Source organism: Balearica regulorum, chromosome 32, assembly GCF_011004875.1.
Source record: "Balearica regulorum gibbericeps isolate bBalReg1 chromosome 32, bBalReg1.pri, whole genome shotgun sequence".
NCBI lineage: Eukaryota > Metazoa > Chordata > Aves > Gruiformes > Gruidae > Balearica > Balearica regulorum.
The window spans coordinates 670584-690922 of NC_046215.1; the positions used below are offsets into that span (position 1 = coordinate 670584).

Genomic DNA, 20339 nt, shown 5'->3' on the forward strand with positions numbered 1-20339 from the left:
TCACCAGGAGCAGCTCCGAGCATTGGTACCAGCACTGAGTAGCTGGGCTGCCTGGGTTCTGCTTTTTTCTTGGTTCCCACAGCCCCAGCCCCTTCCTGTGTGTCCCCCACCCCTTCCTGTGCCCTGCCAGGCTCGGCCCCCCCCAGGCCCCCACTCCCAGCACCCTCCCATCCCATCTCAACCCATCCCTCCCATCCATCTCATGCCATCCAACCTATCCCATCCCACAGTCCCCACTGCAGCACCAAAACCCACAGCAGCAGCAGCCACAGCCATCAATATTGCTAAATATCCCCCTAAAAGAGCCCCAGCTGGGGAAAGTCTTTCTCCACTCAGAAGGTTCCTCTGCTGCTGCACCTAAAGCCACTCGGTTACCAAGGTGCTTTCCCACACTCAGCCCCATTCCCAAAAGCAGCAACGAGCCGCAGCCGCCTGTCCCGAGTGCCCAGCGAGGAAGGGGATTAGGGAAAGACAAATCAAGTCTTGCTCCCAACAGGATTGTGTGGTGGAGAAGTATGCTGAGAGAGCAGGGGCATCCTGGGGACACAGGGTGCTGGCAAAGTTTTGGGGTGCCCAGAAGGAAGAGAAGGGGGTGCCTGAGTTCTGAGTGCCCCCCGCCTCCGCCCCCCACTGCCCGTGCTCATCCTGCAGGGAGCTGCCCCCAGGCTCCTGCTCCAAGCACTGCTCCAACTGCGCTGGCTGCAAATGGCCTTCCCGGGCAGGCAGGAATCAGGACAAAAAGCCCCCAGGAACCAGCACGGCCAGACTCCATGGTCACCCCCAAAGCTTTATTGAAGGCCATGGTGCTGTGCCTGGGCAGAGCTTGGTGATGGAGGACAGAGAGACACGGAGATTGCACCTATGTTAATTTAGTGATGTTGCATGGCAAAGGGCAGGACGGGACCACACATGGCTCCCTGGTGCAGCCCCCTGCTCCGCCCCACACTCCCTCATTAGCATTTTAGTGACTTCAGCAAAATCCTAAGTAGAAATGAATTCTAGACTTCAAAGCATCTAAGCTATTTCTGGAAATGTAAAGGAAGCTTTTTTTTTTTGGGCACCTTTGTCCTGGGAGCAGGGCCTCGACGTTTCCAGTTTTCAGGATGGACGCTGATTCTGGCCGAGAGGGAGGTAAAAGTGCTATGTTGAGGCCTTGCTGGGCTAGGCGAGCCCGCAGCCCCAATGTGAGTGTGGCTGTGCGAGGGCCATTGAGGGAGGTTTGAGACCAGGCCCCCCTTTTGGGGCTGGCACCTTTGGCCTGGGAGCAGGGGCTCGACGTTTTCACTTTGAAATCTCAAATCAGCCAAACTCGGCTCATTCCCAACTTGTCCTGTCAGCGGATGGGAGAAGTGTGAGAAGGGGAAGAGCACGGCAGGACCTGCCCGACACCCCTCAGACATTTTAACGATTGTCGCTGTGTGCTGGACCAGGAGAGGTTCTGCCTCCGCCCCTTCTCAGGGCAAGAGTCCACAGTGTGGACATCCACTGTGTCTCCTTGACTGCAAGAGTAACGATTATAGTTCCGAGTTGAGTCCATGGTTTAGTCGCAGTGATTGTTTGTGTGACCTCAAACCAGGAGATGATCGTCTCAGTGCCCATCTGCGTGACCTCAGAGCAAGAGACCTTCTCTGTGCTCATCTACATGGCCTCAGAGCTCACTGCCTCCCACAGGGAGATGGATGACCAGCCCATTCCCAAGGAAAAGCTGGCCAATCCCCTCTTTTCCCTTTTTATCATCAAGCATGACATGCTACAGCCTGGAATATCTCTTGGGAGTTTGGGTCATCTGCCTGGTTGTGTCCCCTCTCAACATCAAGGCCTTGACGCTGTGCCACCACTGTCGAGATCCATCGCTGTTTGGGTCACAAATCCTTGTGGGGGGTTGACCCTGGCTGGACACCAGGTGCCCACCAAGCTGCTCCATCACTCCCCTCCTCAGCAGGACAGGGAGGGCAGAAAAATAAGATGGCAAAACAACTCCTGGGTCAAAATAAAGGCTGTCTGATAAAGCAAGAGCCGCAAGCAGCAGCAAAGGAAAACCAAAAGATCTATTCTCTGTTTCCCATCAGCAGGCGATGTCCAGCCACTTCTCGGGAAGCAGGGCTTCAGTACATGTAGGGGTTGCCCCAGAAGACAAACATCATAAATAACGAATGTTCCCTGTTCCTCCTCCTTGCCCTCAGATGTTATTGCTGAGCAGACACCATACAGTATGGAATATCCCTTTGGTCAGTCGGGGTCAGCTGTCCTGGCTCTATCCTAGATAAAACCAGCTCAGCCGTCGACCCAAGGCTGCCAGAGCAGCCCAAGCACCAGGATTTTAAAAGCATTGTAAACAAGGCAGTTCACCCAGCCAGAAGAGCCACCCATCTATCGGGGTGGGCAGGCGCAGCGTGACCAGCTCTCTGCGGGCAGCTCCCAGCCGCCTCCAGCACCTCTGTGTCCAGCCGGTGAGAGGGCAGGGGGCCGCATCCAGCCCCCCAGCCCCCCCGTGGAGCGGTTAGGCGTTCATCACTGCAGGGACAGAAGGAAGAGACAGTGTCACCCAGGGCCACCTCCCTGTCCCCAACCCTCTGCTCAGGGGGGTCTTGGCATCCCCTTCCCACAGCCCGGTGTTGCTCTGGCCACGGGGGAGCACAGAGACCTGGGGTTGCCCCCATCCACCCCTCCCGGTCCCACCGCCGTACCTTGGGCCGAGCTGCCAGAGACACTGTCTGTGCCTGTGAGGGAGAAATAGCCGTGAGCTGCCAGCCCCCTGCTCGCTGCGGGCTTGGTGCACGTGCCAGGAGCCGGCCCGGGAGCCGTGGCCACGCTGCAGCCACCGGGAGAGGAGGATGGCACCGCGAGCACCGGAGGGGAGACACCACCTCTGCCACACGTCCCCGCTACGGGGCTGTAAAGAGGGGCGGCACAGGGAGGACGGGGGATGGGGAAATGCCGGCAGCAGCCAGAAACCGGAGCCACGAGACCACCCCGGCACTGGGCAGCAGCTGGAGCCAGACCTGCCCCCAGTACTCACTTGACGCCATGCCGTAGCCCTTCTTCCCTGCAGAGAGAAAGAGGCATCAGCATCCACCACGCTTCACCGTCAAGCTCGGGGGCTCCCCAGACTGCAGCGGCTCATGCCCACAGCCCCTCCTGGCCCCCCAGGCCCTGCCTTCCTCCCACACCCCTCTGCCTCACCACCCCAGCTCTTTACCTGATCTGTGCTTCAAAATGACGACTCCGGCGATGATGGCGATGACAGCCAGCATGGCAGCAATCACACCCAACACGATGGCCAACAGGTTGGACTCCGGCTCTGGGGGTGAGCAGGGCCGTGAGGAGGGGAAGGGGAACCACCCCAGCCCACCGCTCCACGTGCCCAAGGCCACCGGGCTCACCCCACGCAAAGAGCCCGGGCTCGGGCAGGCTGGCGTGCTCCACGCGGCACCGGTACTTGTCCTTCTCCTCCGGGCGGGCCGCGATGGAGGCCCAGGTGTAGTAGGTGCCGTCGCTGTTGGGCGCGATGCTGCCCCGCTCGGTCTCGTGGTCCCTGACCTCGCCGTCCTTCAGCCAGCTCACCGTGATGGGCCGCGGGTAGAAGCCGTAAGCGCGGCAGTGCAAGGTCAGGATCCCGGGGGTCTCCTTCCCTGACACTCGGACCGTGGGGCGCTCTGCGGAGGGGGTGGCGGTGAGGGCTGGCACACAGGCCCACGCTGGCCGGTCCCCAGGGTCCCTGTCTCGCCCTCACCTTTCCTCTCCAGCACGGCCTGCCCGTAGCTCACGTATTTCCTCAGCCACTCGACGCAGGTGTTCTGCAGGTAGTGCTTCCATTTCTCAGTGACACTCCCGTCCGCCTCCCAGTTCCTCTTGGTGATTTGTGCTGCTGTGTCCGCTGCGGTGAATGTCATTGTGTCCATGTCGAAGGCCATGAAGTCCCTCCCATCGTAGGCGAACTGATAATACGCCCTGGTGCCACCATCCTCCAGGAGCTCACAGCCGTACATGCACTGCCACGTGTGGGCCCCTGAAACGTGACCAGGGAGACGGGGCTGAGGGGCTGCCGCAGCCCTGGGCCTTCAGTGGGGCACGGACCCCCCGATACCACCCCCCACTCCAGCCCTGTGTGAGGCCCAGGGATATCGGGCACCGGCACCAGAGCTGCCCCCCGTCCTGCCCGGGGCCCACAGCACTCGGGGCATCACGTACAGCTGTGACGCAGACCCCCTGCCCCCAGGGCATGGCTGGGCTGGCACCCAGCCCCACAGCACCCTGCGACAGCGACGGGCTGGGACAGGGTCCTGAATGCCATTGAGGGGGGAAAAGGAGGTGGGATGGGTTGGGGGGAGCCCCTCTGGCTCTGGGGTGGGGGGTACAAAGTACCATAGGAATGGTGAGGGGATGGGACCCCCTCTGGTTCTGGGGGTCTCGACTGCCATGGGGACGGCAAGGGGCTGGGATGTGGCAGCCAGTCCTGGGATGGGGTGCTGGCCACTGTGGGGTGGGGATGCGCTGGGTGGGGTGGCCAGAAGCCCCCCCGGCTCTGGGAGAAGGGATCCCAAGGACTGTGGGGCTGGGACAGGCAGCCGGGACCCCCTCGCACTGGGGGACAGGGTGCCTGGGAGCCCTCTGACAATGGCACCGGGCAGGGAAGGGTCGGCACAAGCCGGGGCAGGAGCGTGGGGCAGGGCAGGGTCTTGTGGGGGCTGTGTGGATACTCTACCATCCCACGGAGCCCCGTCCCAGCCCACACTCACCCCCGCTCTGGTTGTAGCGGCCCCGCACTGTGTCCAGGCTCACGCGGTTAACCTGCTGAGTTCTCTGTCCACTCTGGGTCACCTCGTCCCAGTACTGCTGACCCAGGTTGTCCCTCATCCAGTCCGCCCCGGGCACCGCCCTCCTCGTCTCGCTGTCGTAGCGTGAAATGAGGTTCCCGTCCACGTACCCCACGGACACGAACTGGGGCACCCCTGGGCTGGGCTCTGACACCCCGATGTCGAAATAGCGCAGGGAGTGGAGCTCTGCGGGAACACGGGGGACAGTGAGGGATTGGGGGGCTGGGGGGGACAGGGGTGAGGGTGCCCAAGGGGTGGGGGTCCAGGGGTGGGCAGCGAGGATGGGTGGGGGTCCCAGGGGAGCAGATCCGGGGGGGGGATGGGGGGCAGCTTCAGGGGGGCTGTGACTGGTGGGGGGGTGTTGGGGGAGCGAGGTGTGTGCAGGGAAGGGAAGCCCAGGGGGTCCCTGGTGTCAATGAAAGGGGGGTCCAAGGGGTGGGGGACCCCAGGTGCCCAGGAAAGGGGGTCCAGGGGGGGTCCCTGGCATCAAGGAGAAGTAGATCCAGGGCATGGTCCGAGTGGGGCCCAGGAAGAAGGACCCGGGGGTCTGTGGGGTGTTCCCAGGGGACACTCGGTGTCCAGAGAGGGAGACCGGGGGGTACCTGCACTTGGGGGGGTTCCCGGTGCCCAGGAAAGGGGGTCCAGGGGGGCTCCCAGTGCCTCGGGACGGAAGGGAAGGTCAAGGGGGGGGTCCCGGTGCCCGGGAGGGTTCCCAGGTGCCCAGGAAATGGGCTCCAGGGGGGTCCTGGTCCCCCGGCATGGAGGGGCAGGTCAAGGGGGGGGTCCCCGTGCCCGGGGAATGGGGCACCGCGAACCAGGAAAGGGGGTCCAGGGGGGTCCCGGCGCCCAGGAACGGGCTCCCGGGTCCCCGCCCGCGCTCACCGCTCGCCGCCCCGCCGAGGACCCCCAGCAGCAGCCCCAGCCCCAGCGCCCGGCCCGGCCCCATCGCTTCGCTCCGCTCCGGCACCGCGATTGGCGCGGCTCGCCCCGCGATTGGCGGCGCCAGCGCCCGTCCGCCAATGGCAGCCCGAGACGCGTCGGACGTCACCGGGCGCCGGGCAGATCCCGTCTCTGCAGCTTGGGGAGAAGCGAAAGCGAAAGTGGTGGAGGCAGCGCGGGGGGAGGGGCGGGGACAGGGACCCCCCGGGACCAACCGGGACCCCGCCACCCCCCGGGATCCTCGGGCCGGGACCCCCCCACGGCGCAGCCCAGCCCTCAGCCCCCCCCCGACCCCTCCTCAGGGCCCGAGACCCCCCGCACCCCCCCACTTTTTGCTGGGTAAGAAATTAGATGAGTTTTTTCCTCTAAGTTGAGTCTGTTTTGCCCATGATGGTAATTGGTGAGTGATCTGTCCCTGTCCTTCTCTCGACCCACCAGCCTTTCGTTACCCTTTTCTGCCCTGTCTAGTACAGGAGGGGGAGTGATGGAGCAGCTCTGGGGGGCACCTGGCCTCCAGCCAGGGTCAACCCACCCCAGCCCGACACCGCTTGTGCCCAGTGTCCCTTATGGCGGCATCTCTGTCACCGGGCATCGCTTGTGCCCGGTGTCCCTCGTGCCCGGCGTCGCTAATGCCTGGCAGCTCTTGGGCCTGGCAGTGCTCCTGCCCGGCATCTCACGTTGCCCAGTGCACAACGTCACTCGTGCCCAGATATCACTCGTGCCCAGTGCGCGATGTCCCTCGTGCCCAGCATCACTTTTGCCCAGCATCGATTGTGCCCTGTGTCCTTTGTGCCCAATGTCACTTGTGCCCGTGCCACGTGTCCCTCATGCCCGGCATCGCCTGTGCCCGACGCACGCATCACCGCTCGTACCCAGCCCGCTCGTGCCACGGGGGGGGTGTGTGTGTGAGTGTGTGTGTGTGTCCCCTCAGTGGGACACCACAGGTTCCCCCGTACAAAACCACCCCGTTGCCACGCAGCATCTTTATTGTCGGCACCGCAGTGTCACCCCCGGGGTGACGGTGACACGGGGGGGCCATCGGGGCCGGGAGGTCACGGTCCTGGGGGTCCTCAGATGCTGCCTGAGGAGCAAACGGGGTAGCAGAAGGGGTGACATGCCCCTTGGGGACAGGGGGCAGGGACGGGCTGGATGTGCCGTTACCTGCAGGGTAGTTGTCTCCGGGGAGGGGGGTGTAACCTGCAAGAGGGAGTAGAGGGGGTGAGGAGGGTCTGTGTCACCCCCGGCCACAGTCCCTGTCCCCCCTGGCCACTGTCCCCATCCCTGTCCCCCCCGACCGCTCACCCGCTGCCAGTGGCCTGGCCCGGTACTGGTAGAGGCCGGCGATGAAGATGCTGAGCCCCAACACCATCAGCACGGTGGCCGCGGCCACCTTCACCACCAGCTCTGGGGACAAGCCAGGACCTGTGGGGACACGATGAGGGTGAGCAATGACGTGGTGAGGACCCGGGTGTCTGGGTGGGTGTCCCGTCCCCCCCCGACTCACCCCAGTCCTCCAGGAGGGGCTGGTCCAGGCTGGCGTGTTGCACCGAGCACGTGAAGGTGTCGCCAGCCACCGGGGCCACCATCAAGGTGACCTGTGTCTGGTAGGTCCAGTCACCGTTGGGGATGGCGGAGATGGGGGGGTGCTCACCAGGGCCCACGATGTCCCCGTTGTGCAGCCAGATGACGGTCACCTCGGGGGGGTAGAAGCCCCAGATGTGGCAGGTGAGGAGGACGGGTGCCCGAGCGTTGCCCGACTTGGAGGGGATGATGTGGGCTTGGGGTGGTGCTGGAGCGGGGAGGGGGGACGGTCAGTGAGCCCCCTCCCCACCCATGCGATGTCCCCATGCGATGTCCCCGTGCAGCATCCCTCTGCAATGCTCCGTGCAACGTCCCCGCGCAACGTGCGATGCACCGTCCCCATGCAATGCTCCGTGCAGCACCCGCATCCAACCCCCGTGCACCATCCCCGTGCAACACCCCACCCCCCACACACAACGCCACGTCCCCGTGCAAAGCCCCTGTGCACGATGCCCCTGTGCAAAGCCCCCGTGCGCCGCAGGGCTCACTCCGCCGCATCGCCGTCTGCGCCCAGAATTGGGGGGCCAGGTTGTCACAAGCCCGACGCCGGGCTTCGGCGCGCTGCACCCAGGTGGTGCCGTTGTTGAGGACATCAGTGAGTTGGGTGGCGATGGGGCGGAGCAGCCCCCAGTCGCAGGGGATGAAGTGCCGGGCGTCGGGGTCGTAGCAGACCAGCGGGTTCTTGTTGAAGACGAGGGAGAAGTCGAAATCCAGCACGGAGCCGTTGGCCGCCAGCGGGCAGGAGCTGGCCACGTGCACCAGGAAGGCACCTACGAGGGGGACGCAGGGGTCAGTGGCATCTCCTGGGGAGCCTCTGTCCATCCCTGTGTCTCCCTCATCCACATCCATCAGTCCTCATCCCTCCATCTGTTCCCCAGCTGACTCCATCCCTCCATCCATCCTCCTCCCTCCATCCAACCCCAGCCCTCCATCCACCTCCATCCCTTCATCCTCCCGCTCTGAGTCCACTCCTCCATCCATCTCCATCCTCCACCCCTTCCATATCTGGCCCCATCCTTCAATCTGGCCCCACCCCAATATCCTGTTCCGCATCTGGCCCCATCCCTTCATCCATCTCCATCCCTTCATCTACTCCCCACCCATTCCCCATCCCTCCTCCTTCTGACCATCCATCCCTCCATCTCCATCCCTCCCCATGTCTCCATCCCTCCCCATCCATTCCCCATCCCTCCATCCCTCCATCTCCATCCATCTTCCTCCTTCCATCCCTCCATCCATCCCTCCATCCATCCCCATCCCTCCATCCCTCCATCCTTCCATCCCCATCCATCTTCATCCCTCCATCCCCATCCCTCCATCCATCCCCACCCATCTCTCTTGCCCCCATCCCCTTGTCCCCAACTGTCCCCCCATGTTCCCCCCCCCCCACTTGGATCAGTTCCCAATCCCCCCACAAAGTGTCCCGGGGTCCGCGTGGGGTCACCCATCATCCATGAGGTGACCCCCCCCCCCGAGCCATCCCCATGGGGTCACCCAGCACCCTTGGGACATTGACAGAGACACCCCCCCCAAACCATCTTCAGGGGTAGAACCCCCCCAGACTGTCCTTGGGGTCCCACAGGACTGAGAACCCCAAGATTGTCCCTGGGATCCTGCAGAGCCCCCCCAAACTATTCCTGGGGTCCTGCAATACTGAGCCCCCCAAACATCCAGCAGGGATGAGACCCCCCCAGCTGTCCTCCGGGTCCCGTAGGGCAGAGCCCCCCCCAGAATCATCCCCATGCTCCCAAAGGGCTGAGCCCCCCAAACCCATCCCCATGCTCCCAAAGGGCTGAGCCCCCCCCAGATGGTCCCCAGAGTCCTGTGGGGCTGAGCCCCCCCAACCCATCCCTGGGGTCCCATGGGGCAGAGCCCCCCCCCAGACAATCCCCAAGATCCTGCAGGGCTGAGTCCCCCCCTAAACCAGGGCTGAGCCCCCCCCCAAACCCATCCCCTTGCTCCCAAAGGGCTGAGCCCCCCAAAACGGTCCCCAGAGTCCTGTGGGGCTGAGCCCCCCCCAGACCATCTCTGGGGTCCCACAGGGCTGAGCCCCCCCCAACCCATCCCTGGGGTCCCATGGGGCAGAGTCCCCCCTAGACAGTCCCCAAGGTCCCGCAGGGCTGAGTCCCCCCTAAACCGGGGCTGAGCCCCCCCTCAAACCCATCCCCTTGCTCCCAAAGGGCTGAGCCCCCCCCAGACAATCCCCAAGATCCTTCAGGGCTGAGTCCCCCCTAAACCGGGGCTGAGCCCCCCCCCAAACCCATCCCCTTGCTCCCAAAGGGCTGAGCCCCCCCCCAGACAATCCCCAAAGTCCCGCAGGGCTGAGTCCCCCCTAAACGGGGGCTGAGCCCCCCCCCAAACCCATCCCCTTGCGGGCTGAGCCCCCCCCCCCCAGACCGTCCCCAGAGTCCTGTGGGGCTGAGCCCCCCCCAAACCATCCCTGGGGTCCCACAGGGCTGAGTCCCCCCTAAACCAGGGCTGAGCCCCCCCCCCCCCCCAAACCCATCCCCATGCTCCCAAAGGGCTGAGCCCCCCCAAAACACCCCCTTGGGTCCCACAGGGCTGAGGCCCCCCCAGACCATCCGTGAGGTCCCAAAGGGCTGAGCCCCCCCAAACAATCCCCAAGGTCCCGCAGGGCTGAGGCCCCCCCCAAAACACCCCCTTGGGTCCCGCAGGGCTGAGGCCCCCCCAGACCATCCGTGAGGTCCCAAAGGGCTGAGCCCCCCCCCCCCCCAGACACCATCCCTGGGGTCCCACAATGCTGAGCCCCCCTCAACCCACCCCCAGGGTCCCACAGGACAAAGCCCCCCCCCCCCCCCTCCCCCCAATCACCCCCAGGGTCCCCAATCCCCCCTACCCCACCCCCCCGCAGCCCCACCTGCCCCCCGGGCACCCAGGGCCAGGCCCAGCAGCACCAGCATGGTGGGGTGGGCCCGGGGGCGTCCAGCCGCGCTCTGTCCCCCGGCCACCCGCCTGTACCCCACGGCCCGGCCCCGGCCCCCCGCACCCCATCATGGAAGTGGGGGGGGGGGGGGGGTGGCCGTCGGGCACCCAATACGGGCCCACACCGGACGGGCGTCACCGGTTGCCGGAGCAGGACGCCCAGGCGGCTGCCACCAGCGGGACATAGCATGGCGGCCGGGTGTCACCCCGGTTTGTCCCCACTCTGTCACCCCCCCCATGCCGGGGGGGGGTCACCGTCCCAGGGAGACCCTGCTGTGACCCCCCCAAAGCGGGGTGAGGACCCAGGCAGCCGGGCTGGCTGCACCCCAGGGGTCCGTGTGTGTGTGTCCCCCACCACCGCCGCCAACAGCCACTTCCGCGTGTAGTGCTAACCCCTCCCCCCTCCCAGTAACCCCTCTGCCTCCAAACTGGGAGCACTGGGAGCCCCCCACCCACCCATGGACGAAGCCGCTCAGATATGGGGATCACAAATGGTTTTATTCGGGGGGGGGGGGGAGCTGAGGGGACCCCCTAGACCGGAACCCCCAGGCTGGGTCTGGGGGGGGGGTCCCAGCACCCCGAGCCCCACGTCTGCCGGAGGTGGGGGGTGTCATGGAGCGGGGGGAGGGCTCTGCCCCAGGGCTGGGAGCTCAGAGTTGGGTCACAGCGTGGTCACGCGTGGCCATGGAGGGACCAGGATGGGGACCAGGACCGGGTCTGGGACCACGGCCAGGACTGGGACCGGATCCAGGACCAGGACATGAACCAGGACCAGGAGATGAACCAAGACCAGGACCAGGAGCAGATCTAGGACCAGGACATGAACCAGGATGTGAACCAGGACCAGATCCAGGACCAGGACCAGGACATGAACCAGGGCCAGGATATGAACCAGAACCAGGACAAGAACCAGGACCAGGACATGAACCAGGACCAGAACCAGAACCAGGACATGAACCAGGACCAGGACAAGAACCAGGACCAGGATATGAACCAGGACCAGGACAAGAACCAGGACCGGGACATGAACCAGGACCAGGACATGAACCAGGACCAGAACCAGAACCAGGACAAGAACCAGGACCAGGATATGAACCAGGATCAGGATTAGGACCAGGACGAGGACCTGGCAAGACATAAGACGACAAGTCAGAGAGACCCCTAATTTGGGTGGGTGACGTGTTCTCCAGCGCGTCCCTCACGTGCCACACACGTACGTCCCCACACGCGTCCCTCACCCGGAGCCTGCCAACAGTAGCCGATGGCGCCAGCGGTGAAGACCACCAGCCCCAGGGTCATTATCACCGCCGCCAAGACCACCTTCACCATCAGCCCTGGGGACAAGCCGGGACCTGTGGGGACACTGTGGGGGTGAGCAACGATGTGGTGAGGACCCAGGTGTCTGGGTGGGTGTCCCGTGTCCCCCCGACTCACCCCAGTCCTCCAGGAGGGGCTGGTCCAGGCTGGCGTGTTGCACCGAGCACGTGAAGGTGTCCCCGGCCACCGGGGCCACCATCAAGGTGACCTGTGTCTGGTAGGTCCAGTCACCGTTGGGGATGGCGGAGATGGGGGGGTGCTCACCGGGGCCCACGATGTCCCCGTTGTGCAGCCAGATGACGGTCACCTCGGGGGGGTAGAAGCCCCAGACGTGGCAGGTGAGGAGGACGGCGTCGGGGGTGTTGGGGAGGGGGACGGGGACGATGCGGGCTCGGGGTGGCGCTGAGATGGGGAGGGGACAGTCAGCGCCAAGGACGGTCCCCTCCCCACCCTGCGTGGTGTCCTGTGTTGTGGCTGGTGTGACGCCTTGTGCAATGTCCCCATGTAATGTCCCCGTGCACGTGCCCGCGCAATGTCCCCGTGCAACGTCCTGGTGCAACGTAGCTGTGCATTTCCCCGTGCAATGTCCCCGTGCAATGTCCCATACAACGCCCCGTGCAACGTCCCCATGCAACACCCCTGCACGCTCCTTGTGCACCGTCCCCGTGCAAGCCCTGTGCAACACCCCATGCAACACCCCGTGCAACACCCCGTGCAAAGCCCCGTGCAACGCCCCTGTGCAACGCGCCGCAGGGCTCACTCCGCCGCATCGCCGTCTGCGCCCAGAATTGGGGGGCCAGGTCGTTACAAGCCCGACGCCGGGCTTCGGCGCGCTGCACCCAGGCGGTGCCGTTGTTGAGGACGGTGGCGAGTTGGGTGGCAACGGGGCGGAGCAGCCCCCAGTCGCAGGGGACGAAGCGCCGGGCGTCGGGGTCGTAGCAGACCAGCGGGTTCTTGTTGAAGACGAGGGTCAAGTGGAAATCCAGCGCGGAGCCGTTGGCCGCCAGCGGGCAGGAGCTGGCCACGTGCACCAGGAAGGTGCCTACGAGGGGGACGTGGGGGTGGGCAGGGTCCCCAGGGGTTGGACCCCCCCCAAACCCGCTGCACACCCCTGTCCCCCCACATCCTACCTGCCCCCGGGTAGCTCAGCACCAGCCCCAGCACCCCCAGCACCCACATGGGCGGCGGTGGGTGCCCGTGCGTCCGGCACGGCGGGCGAGCTCCGGCCTTTCCTTGCAGTGCCCGACCTTCATTCCTGCCGCCAGCCCGCTCCCTCCTCCTCCTCCTCCTCCTCCTCCTCCTCCTCCTTCTCCTCCTCCTGCTCCTTCTCCTGCTCCTCAGGGCTTATCCCCAGGGATTTGGCCCGGGGATCACCGGCCATGGGCAGCACAGGGCTTCGCCCCGAGGGGACTGTGCCCCAGGGCTGGGCTTGGCACCGCGGGAATCCCGCCTGTCCCTTCCCAGTGGGGAAACTGAGGCACACCTCTTGGGTGTGGCTCTCTGGGCAGTGCAATCCTGCTGCACCCCAATATCAGACAGCGGAGAAGCCACCACCACGTCCTCCCTGTGGCCAGCTGCTGCCCTTCCACCCTTTGGCACTGGGGAAACTGAGGCACGACTCTTGAGGACAGCTCTTTGGGGGGTGCGATCTAGCTGAACCCTAATATCAGACAGCAGAGAAGCCACTGCTGCAGCCACCTCCTTCCCTATGGCAGCGGGGAAACTGAGGCACGACCCTTGGGGACAGCTCTTTGGGGGGGGGGGGTGCGATGCAGCTGAACCTCAATATCAGACAGCAGAGAAGCCACCACCACGTCCTCCCCCACCTCTAAAGGCTCGGACAGTGGGGAAACTGAGGCACGCCTCTGGGGGATGGCTCTTCGGGGGGGGCGCAAACCAGCCCAACCCCAATATTAGGCAACGGAGAAGTCACGGCTACAGCCACCTCCCACCCTTCCCCAGTGGGGAAACTGAGGCACGCTCCTCTGGGGAATGGCTCTTTGGGGGGCGTGATGCAGCTGAACCCCAATATCAGACAGCGGAGAAGCCACCACAGCGCGGGGTGGGGGACAGACGAGGACACGGGGCGCAGCCACAGACGAGGAGTTTAATTGCTGGGGGGGGGGGGGGGGGGAAGGGGGTTTATTCCCCCTTCCCCCCCCCCCCCCGCCGCCATCTCCACTCCTGCACCGAGCGGCGCCGGCCTCTGCACCGTCCTGTGCTCAACCTGGGTGGGGGACACCAGAGGGGATTTGGTGACGGTCCCCTCCTCACCCCCCCCTCATCACACCCCCCCTCACCGGGGGGGACACCCCAACATCCGGGCCGTACCGTGGGCGCTCCGGCGTGCCGCCAGGATCATGGTGATGCCGAGCAGCCCCAGGAGGATGCCCAGAGCCATGGCAGCACCGCACAGCGCCGTCTCCAGCACCTCGGAGGGGTCGGGGGTTTGGGGCACTAAGGGGGGACACGGGGGGGGGGGGTCACCGCCAGCCCCGGTGTCTCCCCAGCAGCCCCGTCCCCGTCCCCGCGCTCACCCCAGTAGGCAATGACGGAGGAATTGTCCCCTTCGCGGGTGACCATGCAGGTGTAGACGTCACCGGCGCTGGGCGTCACCGGCAGGTAGGAGAAGCGGATGAAGGCCAGGTCGGCCGTGGGGGTGTAGTGGGTGTGGGTGACCCCTTGGGTGACAGGGACCCCGTCCAGCTGCCAACTGATCTCCACCGCCGGCGGGAAGACGTTTCCCACCATACACACCAGCGTGTTGGGTTCACCCAACGCCAACGGTCGCACTGGGAAGATGTCAGCCACTGGGACGCCTGAGACGGTTGAGAGGGGACGGGGTGGGATAGAATCCATCAAAGGACCATTTTGGGTGGGAAGGGACCTCTGAAGGTCATCTCCTCCCTCAGCAGGGGCATCTTCAACCAGCTCCTGTTGCTCACAGCCCCGTCCAGACTGACCTTGAGTGGTTCCAGGGATGGGGCATCTCCCACATTCTCACTACGGCATCTCACCACCCTCAGTGTAAAGAATTTCTTCCTTACATCTAACCCAAATCTACCATTTTTAGCTTCAAACCGTTCCCCCTTGTCCTAGCGACACTTTTTCTCCCACCAAGTCCTTCTCCGTTCTCCAACCCTTCATCCCCCAGCCTGTCTCCTTGTTTGGGATTGCCCCGACTCGGGTGCAGGACAGAATCCCAGAATCCCAGACTGGTTGATGTTGGAAGGAACCTCTGGAGATCATCTAGTCCAACCCCCTGCTAGAGCAGGATCACCTCCAGCAGGTCGCACAGGATGGCGTCCAGGTGGGTTTGGAATCTCTCCGGAGAAGGAGACTCCACAACCTCTCTGGGCAGCCTGTCCCAGGGCTCGGTCACCCGCAGAGGGAAGAAGTTTTTTTCTCATCTTGAGATGGAACTTCCTGTGTCCCAGTTTGTGCCCGTTGCCCCTTGTCCTGTCACTGGCCACCACTGAGAAGAGTCTGGCCCCTTCCTCTAGACACCCAACCTTTAGATATTGATAAGTGTTGATCAGATCCCCTCTCAGTCTTCTCTTCTCCACACTGACCAGCCCCAGCTCTCTCAGCCTTTCCTCACACCAGAGATGCTCCAGGCCCCTCATCATCTTTGTAGACCTCCGCTGGACTCTCCCCAGTAGTTCCCAGTCTGTCTGGAACTGGGGAGCCCAGAACTGGACACAGAACTCCAGATGTGGCCTCACCGCGGGGAGGAGAACCTCCCTCGACCTGCTGGCCACGCTCTTCGCAATGCCCCCCAGGTACCATTGGCCTTCTTGGCCACGAGGGCACGCTGCTGGTCACGGAGAGCTTGGTGTCCACCAGGACTCCCAGGTCCTTCCCAGCAGGTCAACCCCAACCTGTACTGGTGTCTGCAGTTGTTCTTCACTAGGTGGAGGACCCTACACTCGCCCTGGTTGAACTTCATTTGGTTCCTCTCCAGCCTGTCTGGGTCCCTCTGGACGGCATCTCATCCTTCTGGGGTATCAACCACCCCACTCAACTTGGGGTCACCTCCAAACTTGCTGAGCGTTCCCTCGACCGCACTATCTGTGCTACTGATGAAGCTATGGAACAGTACTGGTCCCAGTATGGACCCCTGAGGGACACCAGTGGTCACTGGTCTCCATCCGGACACGAAGCCGTTGACCACATCTCTCTGGCTGCCACCAACCACCCAATTCCTCATCCACCTAACGGCCCACCCAGCCGATTAAGAGACGAGGACGTTGTGGAGGACCACGTCAGAGGGACGATGGTGGCACGCGGTGGGCAGGGACGGGACCCACGTTGTCCACCGCGTCGCCTACCCTTTGCCTCCGGCAACAGGCCGGTGAGCGGGTCGGTGAGGTCGCGGCGCACGTCCTGGCAGAGCGTGGCGTCGAGGAGGAGCTCGGTGGGGGTCTCCAGGGCCGAGGGCCACGGGGGGAGGTCGGGCAGATTGGGGGTCCAGCGGGAGCCGGGGAAGTCGAACCAGAAGAGCTGGTCGGCGTCGAAGGCCAACGCCAGCCCCAGCGAGGGCATGGCCGGCTGGCAGAAGAGCACCTCGGCCAGGGTGTGCGCCGGCGGCTCTGCGGGCAGGGCGGGGGTGAGGGCAGGGGTAAGGGCAGGGCGGGGTAAGGGCAGGGGTACAGGCAGGGGGGTAAGGGTAGGGGTACAGGCAGGAGGGGGGTAAGGGCAGGGGTATTGGCAGGGGTATGGGCAGGAGAGGTCCAGCACAGGCACGGTAAGGGCAGGGGTGCAGGCAGGGTGGGGGTGTGGGCAGGGGTAAGGGCAGGGGTACGGGCAGGAGGGGGGTAAGGGCAGGGGTAAGGGCAGGCCTACGGGCAGGAGGGGTCCAGCACAGGCATGGTAAGGGCAGGGCAGGGGTACAGGCAGGGTGGGGGGGTGGGCAGGAGTGCAGGCAGGAGGGGGCCAGCACCGGCACAGAGGGGTTAAGGGCAGGGGGTGCAGGCAGGGGGTACGGGCAGGGGGTACAGGCAGGCAGGTGCCCAGCACCACCACGGCGGGTGCAGGCAGGGGCACACGTCTGCACGGTGGGCAGGGGCCAAGGGCTGTGCACGGGCGCAGGCACGGTGCACGCTCTGCACACACACGCTCACCGTGCAAGGACACGCACGCTCTGCGCGCACACGCGTTGCCTGCACGCGCGCACGCAGAGCGTGCGAGGGCACATGCTGTGCGTGCACACACTCACGGCGTAAGGATACGTCCTCTGCGTGCACACTCATCGCACGTGCGCACGCTGCGTGCACGCTCATTGCATGTGGGCACACGCTGTGCACGGGCACACTGCACGTGCACGCGCTCCCACACACACGTGCGCTCCGCGTGCACACACTCACTGCAAGGACACGCACGCACGGTGCTTGCACCCACTGCGCGTGCACACGAACTGTGCAAGGACGCGCGCTCTGCGTGCGCGTGCATTCCGCGCGTGCCCACAGCACAGTGCACACACACACGCTCTGCACATGGACATACGCTGCACACACGCACACGCACGTGCTTTCCACTAGTGCACAGCCTCTTGCACTAGTGCACACACACCCCCTTGCACCCTCTCCCCATTCACTAGCGCATCCCCCACCCCACGCACAACCCCTTGCACGAGCGCACACGCCCTGCTGCTCACACTCACACCCCTTGCACTAGTGCACACACAACCCCATGCACAGCCCTGTGCCTTAGCGCACAGTCCCTTGCACTAGTGCACAACCCCTCCTTCCACCCCCTGCCCTGTGCACTAGCGTGTCCACCACCGCACGCGCAACCTCTTGCACGATTGCACCCTCCTTCCTGCTCACGCACCTCGTGCGCTAGTGCACACAGCACACCACGCGCAACCCCTTGCACTATTGCACACCCCTTGCTACTCACGCACCCCGTGCGCTAGCGCGCACAGCACACCACGCACAACCCCTCGCACTATTGCACGCCTCCTCCCGCTCCCGCTCCCGCCCCGCGCACTAGTGCACACGCACCCCCCCCCCACGCGCAGCCCCGTGCACTAACGCAGACCCTCGCACGAGCGCACGGCCACCCCCCCGCCCCGCCATCGCACCCCCACCCCACGCAAACCCCCTCGCACCAACGCACCCACCCGCCCCACCCACCCACGGGTGCCCCCACCCACCCGGCAGCACCGCGGCCCCGTGACCTCCTACCGTCGGTGACGGCTGCAGCCAGGGCCACCCAGAGCAACCCGGCCACAAGCACCCCGCTCCCGCCCGCAGCACCCATCCCTCCGACACCCGGCACCCGGTGGGTGCTGCCGGGTGCCGGCACCGCGGCCTGGCCGTGATGCCAATGGCCGGGCCCGGTTCCCTCCCGTCACCCGTTGCTGGGGAGAAGGACCTCGCACGGCACCCTCGTGCTGTGACAGAGCGGATCCCGGCGTGGGGCAGGGTGCTCCCCTCTCCCCCGCACCCACCCCACGGGGATGGGACACCCCCACCCCCCCACAGAGACACCCCCCAACCCCACGGAGACCCCACGCTCCCGGCACGGCGGTTACAACCGCTCGCGTTCGTTAGCGTGGCGCCGCCACGATGCAATTAATAACCGGGCCCCCCCTATTAATTAGGGGGCACCCCCCGGCCTGGGTTGTGTCCTGTGTGTGTCCCCCCACCCTGCCCCGGGTGCTGCTGCTGCAACCGGTGGGGACGTGGCGCCGGCGGTGACGGCACGGGGCGCATCTCGCGCGCTGCAACGCCCCGCAGCCTTCCGCCGCGCGTACTGCATCTGCTGCACGCGCTGCTTCCGCTGCCTGCGCTGCTTCCGCTGCCTGCGCTGCGCCCGCTGCATGCACTGCGCCCGCTGCATGCACTGCATGCACTGCGCCTGCTGCGCCCACTGCGCCCACTGCACGCACGCAACACCTCGCCGGTGCGTGCGCTGCGCCCAGCGCGACACCGTGCACCCCCATCTCCGCGTGCGATGCACCCTCTGCACCCCATCGCTGCATGTGCTGCACCCTCTGCACCCCAAATCCTGTGTGCGCTGCAACACCGTGAACCCCATCTCTGCGTGCCAGGCACCCAGTGCACCCCCATTCCTCTGTGTGTGGCACCCAGGGCACCCCATCCCCACGTGCAAAGCACCCTGTGCGACACCATGCACCCCCATGTCTGCATGCGCTGCACCCAGTGCACCCCATCCCTGCATGCGTTGCACCCCGTGCACCCCAAATCCTGTGCGCGCTGCACCCTGTGCAACATCGTGAACCCCATCCCTGCACGCCAGGCACCCAGTGCACCCCCATTCCTATGTGTGTGGCACCCAGGGCACCCCATCCCTGCATGCCAGGCACCCAGTGCACCCCATCCCTGTGCGCTGCACCCAGTGCACCCCCATTCCTGTGTGTGTGCACCCAGTGCACCCCATCCCTGCACGCCAGGCACCCAGTGCACCCCCATTCCTGTGTGTGTGCACCCAGTGCACCCCATCCCTGCATGCCAGGCACCCAGTGCACCCCCATTCCTATGTGTGTGGCACCCAGGGCACCCCATCCCTGCACGCCAGGCACCCAGTGCACCCCCATTCCTGTGTGTGTGCACCCAGGGCACCCCATCCCTGCACGCCAGGCACCCAGTGCACCCCCATTCCTCTGTGTGTGGCACCCAGGGCACCCCATCCCTGCACGCCAGGCACCCAGTGCACCCCCATTCCTATGTGTGTGGCACCCAGGGCACCCCATCCCTGCACGCCAGGCACCCAGTGCACCCCCATTCCTATGTGTGTGGCACCCAGTGCACCCCATCCCTGCACGCCAGGCACCCAGTGCACCCCCATTCCTGTGTGCGTGGCACCCAGTGCACCCCATCCCTGCATGCCAGGCACCCAGTGCACCCCCATTCCTGTGTGTGTGGCACCCAGTGCACCCCATCCCTGCACGCCAGGCACCCAGTGCACCCCCATCCCTGTGTGCCAGGCACCCAGTGCACCCCATCCCTGCACGCCAGGCACCCAGTGCACCCCCATTCCTGTGTGCGTGGCACCCAGGGCACCCCATCCCTGCACGCCAGGCACCCAGGGCACCCCCATTCCTGTGTGCGTGGCACCCAGGGCACCCCATCCCCACGTGCAATGCACCCAGTGCACCCCCATTCCTGTGTGCGTGGCACCCGGGGCACCCCATCCCTGCACGCCAGGCACCCAGTGCACCCCCATTCCTATGTGTGTGGCACCCAGTGCACCCCATCCCTGCACGCCAGGCACCCAGTGCACCCCCATTCCTGTGTGCGTGGCATCCAGGGCACCCCATCCCTGCACGCCAGGCACCCAGGGCACCCCCATTCCTGTGTGCGTGGCACCCAGGGCACCCCATCCCTGCACGCCAGGCACCCAGGGCACCCCCATTCCTATGTGTGTGGCACCCAGTGCACCCCATCCCTGCACGCCAGGCACCCAGGGCACCCCCATTCCTGTGTGCGTGGCACCCAGGGCACCCCATCCCCACGTGCAATGCACCCAGGGCACCCCCATTCCTGTGTGCGTGGCACCCGGGGCACCACCCCGCACCCCATTGCTGCGTGCCCTGCACCCTGCGCACCCCCATTCCCATCTGCTGCACCCTGTACGACACCCTGCACCCCATCCCTGCACTCACAGCACCCAGTGCACCCCGGCAGGGTGCAACTGCACCCACTGCACCTCCTTGCCACCCACTCCAATCGCTGTACCCGCCACGGTGTCGTGACGCTGCTGCAATCCCGGGAC

General features: G+C 65.3%; 4 protein-coding genes across 5 annotated transcripts; all 4 read right to left on the reverse strand.

Moving 5' to 3' along the window:
* Positions 1-2008: 2008 nt before the first annotated feature.
* LOC104642698 (class I histocompatibility antigen, F10 alpha chain-like) lies at positions 2009-5816 on the reverse strand. Of its 2 annotated transcripts, XM_075738301.1 has the most exons (8): positions 5700-5810; positions 4740-5003; positions 3734-4009; positions 3384-3656; positions 3200-3301; positions 3020-3046; positions 2688-2720; positions 2009-2514 (listed from the first exon to the last, which is right to left on the reverse strand). In XM_075738301.1, exons 1-8 carry the CDS (start codon positions 5761-5763, stop codon positions 2501-2503), a joined length of 1053 nt encoding a protein of 350 aa, XP_075594416.1. In that variant the 5' UTR covers positions 5764-5810; the 3' UTR covers positions 2009-2500. The 2 variants fall into 2 exon arrangements, with proteins under 2 accessions (XP_075594416.1, XP_075594417.1); XM_075738302.1 differs by lacking the exons at positions 2009-2514; positions 2688-2720 and having other exon boundaries at positions 2735-3046; positions 5700-5816.
* Positions 5817-6724: 908 nt separating this feature from the next.
* LOC142598901 (HLA class II histocompatibility antigen, DM beta chain-like) lies at positions 6725-10511 on the reverse strand. Its single transcript, XM_075738303.1, has 6 exons — positions 10216-10511; positions 7826-8107; positions 7261-7545; positions 7059-7178; positions 6918-6953; positions 6725-6837 (listed from the first exon to the last, which is right to left on the reverse strand). The coding sequence occupies exons 1-6, from the start codon at positions 10256-10258 to the stop codon at positions 6827-6829; spliced, it is 777 nt and encodes a 258-aa protein (XP_075594418.1). The 5' UTR covers positions 10259-10511; the 3' UTR covers positions 6725-6826.
* Positions 10512-11257: 746 nt separating this feature from the next.
* LOC104643956 (HLA class II histocompatibility antigen, DM beta chain-like) lies at positions 11258-12844 on the reverse strand (the record flags this gene model as incomplete). Its single annotated transcript, XM_075738299.1, has 5 exons — positions 12728-12844; positions 12358-12639; positions 11715-11999; positions 11519-11632; positions 11258-11406 (listed from the first exon to the last, which is right to left on the reverse strand). Coding segments are annotated over exons 1-5 (879 nt in total), but the record flags the coding sequence as incomplete, so codon positions are not given.
* Positions 12845-13685: 841 nt separating this feature from the next.
* On the reverse strand, positions 13686-18033 carry LOC142598905 (class II histocompatibility antigen, M alpha chain). The gene is made up of 5 exons (XM_075738310.1): positions 17786-18033; positions 15929-16189; positions 14135-14416; positions 13929-14054; positions 13686-13824 (listed from the first exon to the last, which is right to left on the reverse strand). Exons 1-5 carry the CDS (start codon positions 17859-17861, stop codon positions 13820-13822), a joined length of 750 nt encoding a protein of 249 aa, XP_075594425.1. The 5' UTR covers positions 17862-18033; the 3' UTR covers positions 13686-13819.
* Between the last annotated feature and the right edge of the window lie 2306 nt (positions 18034-20339).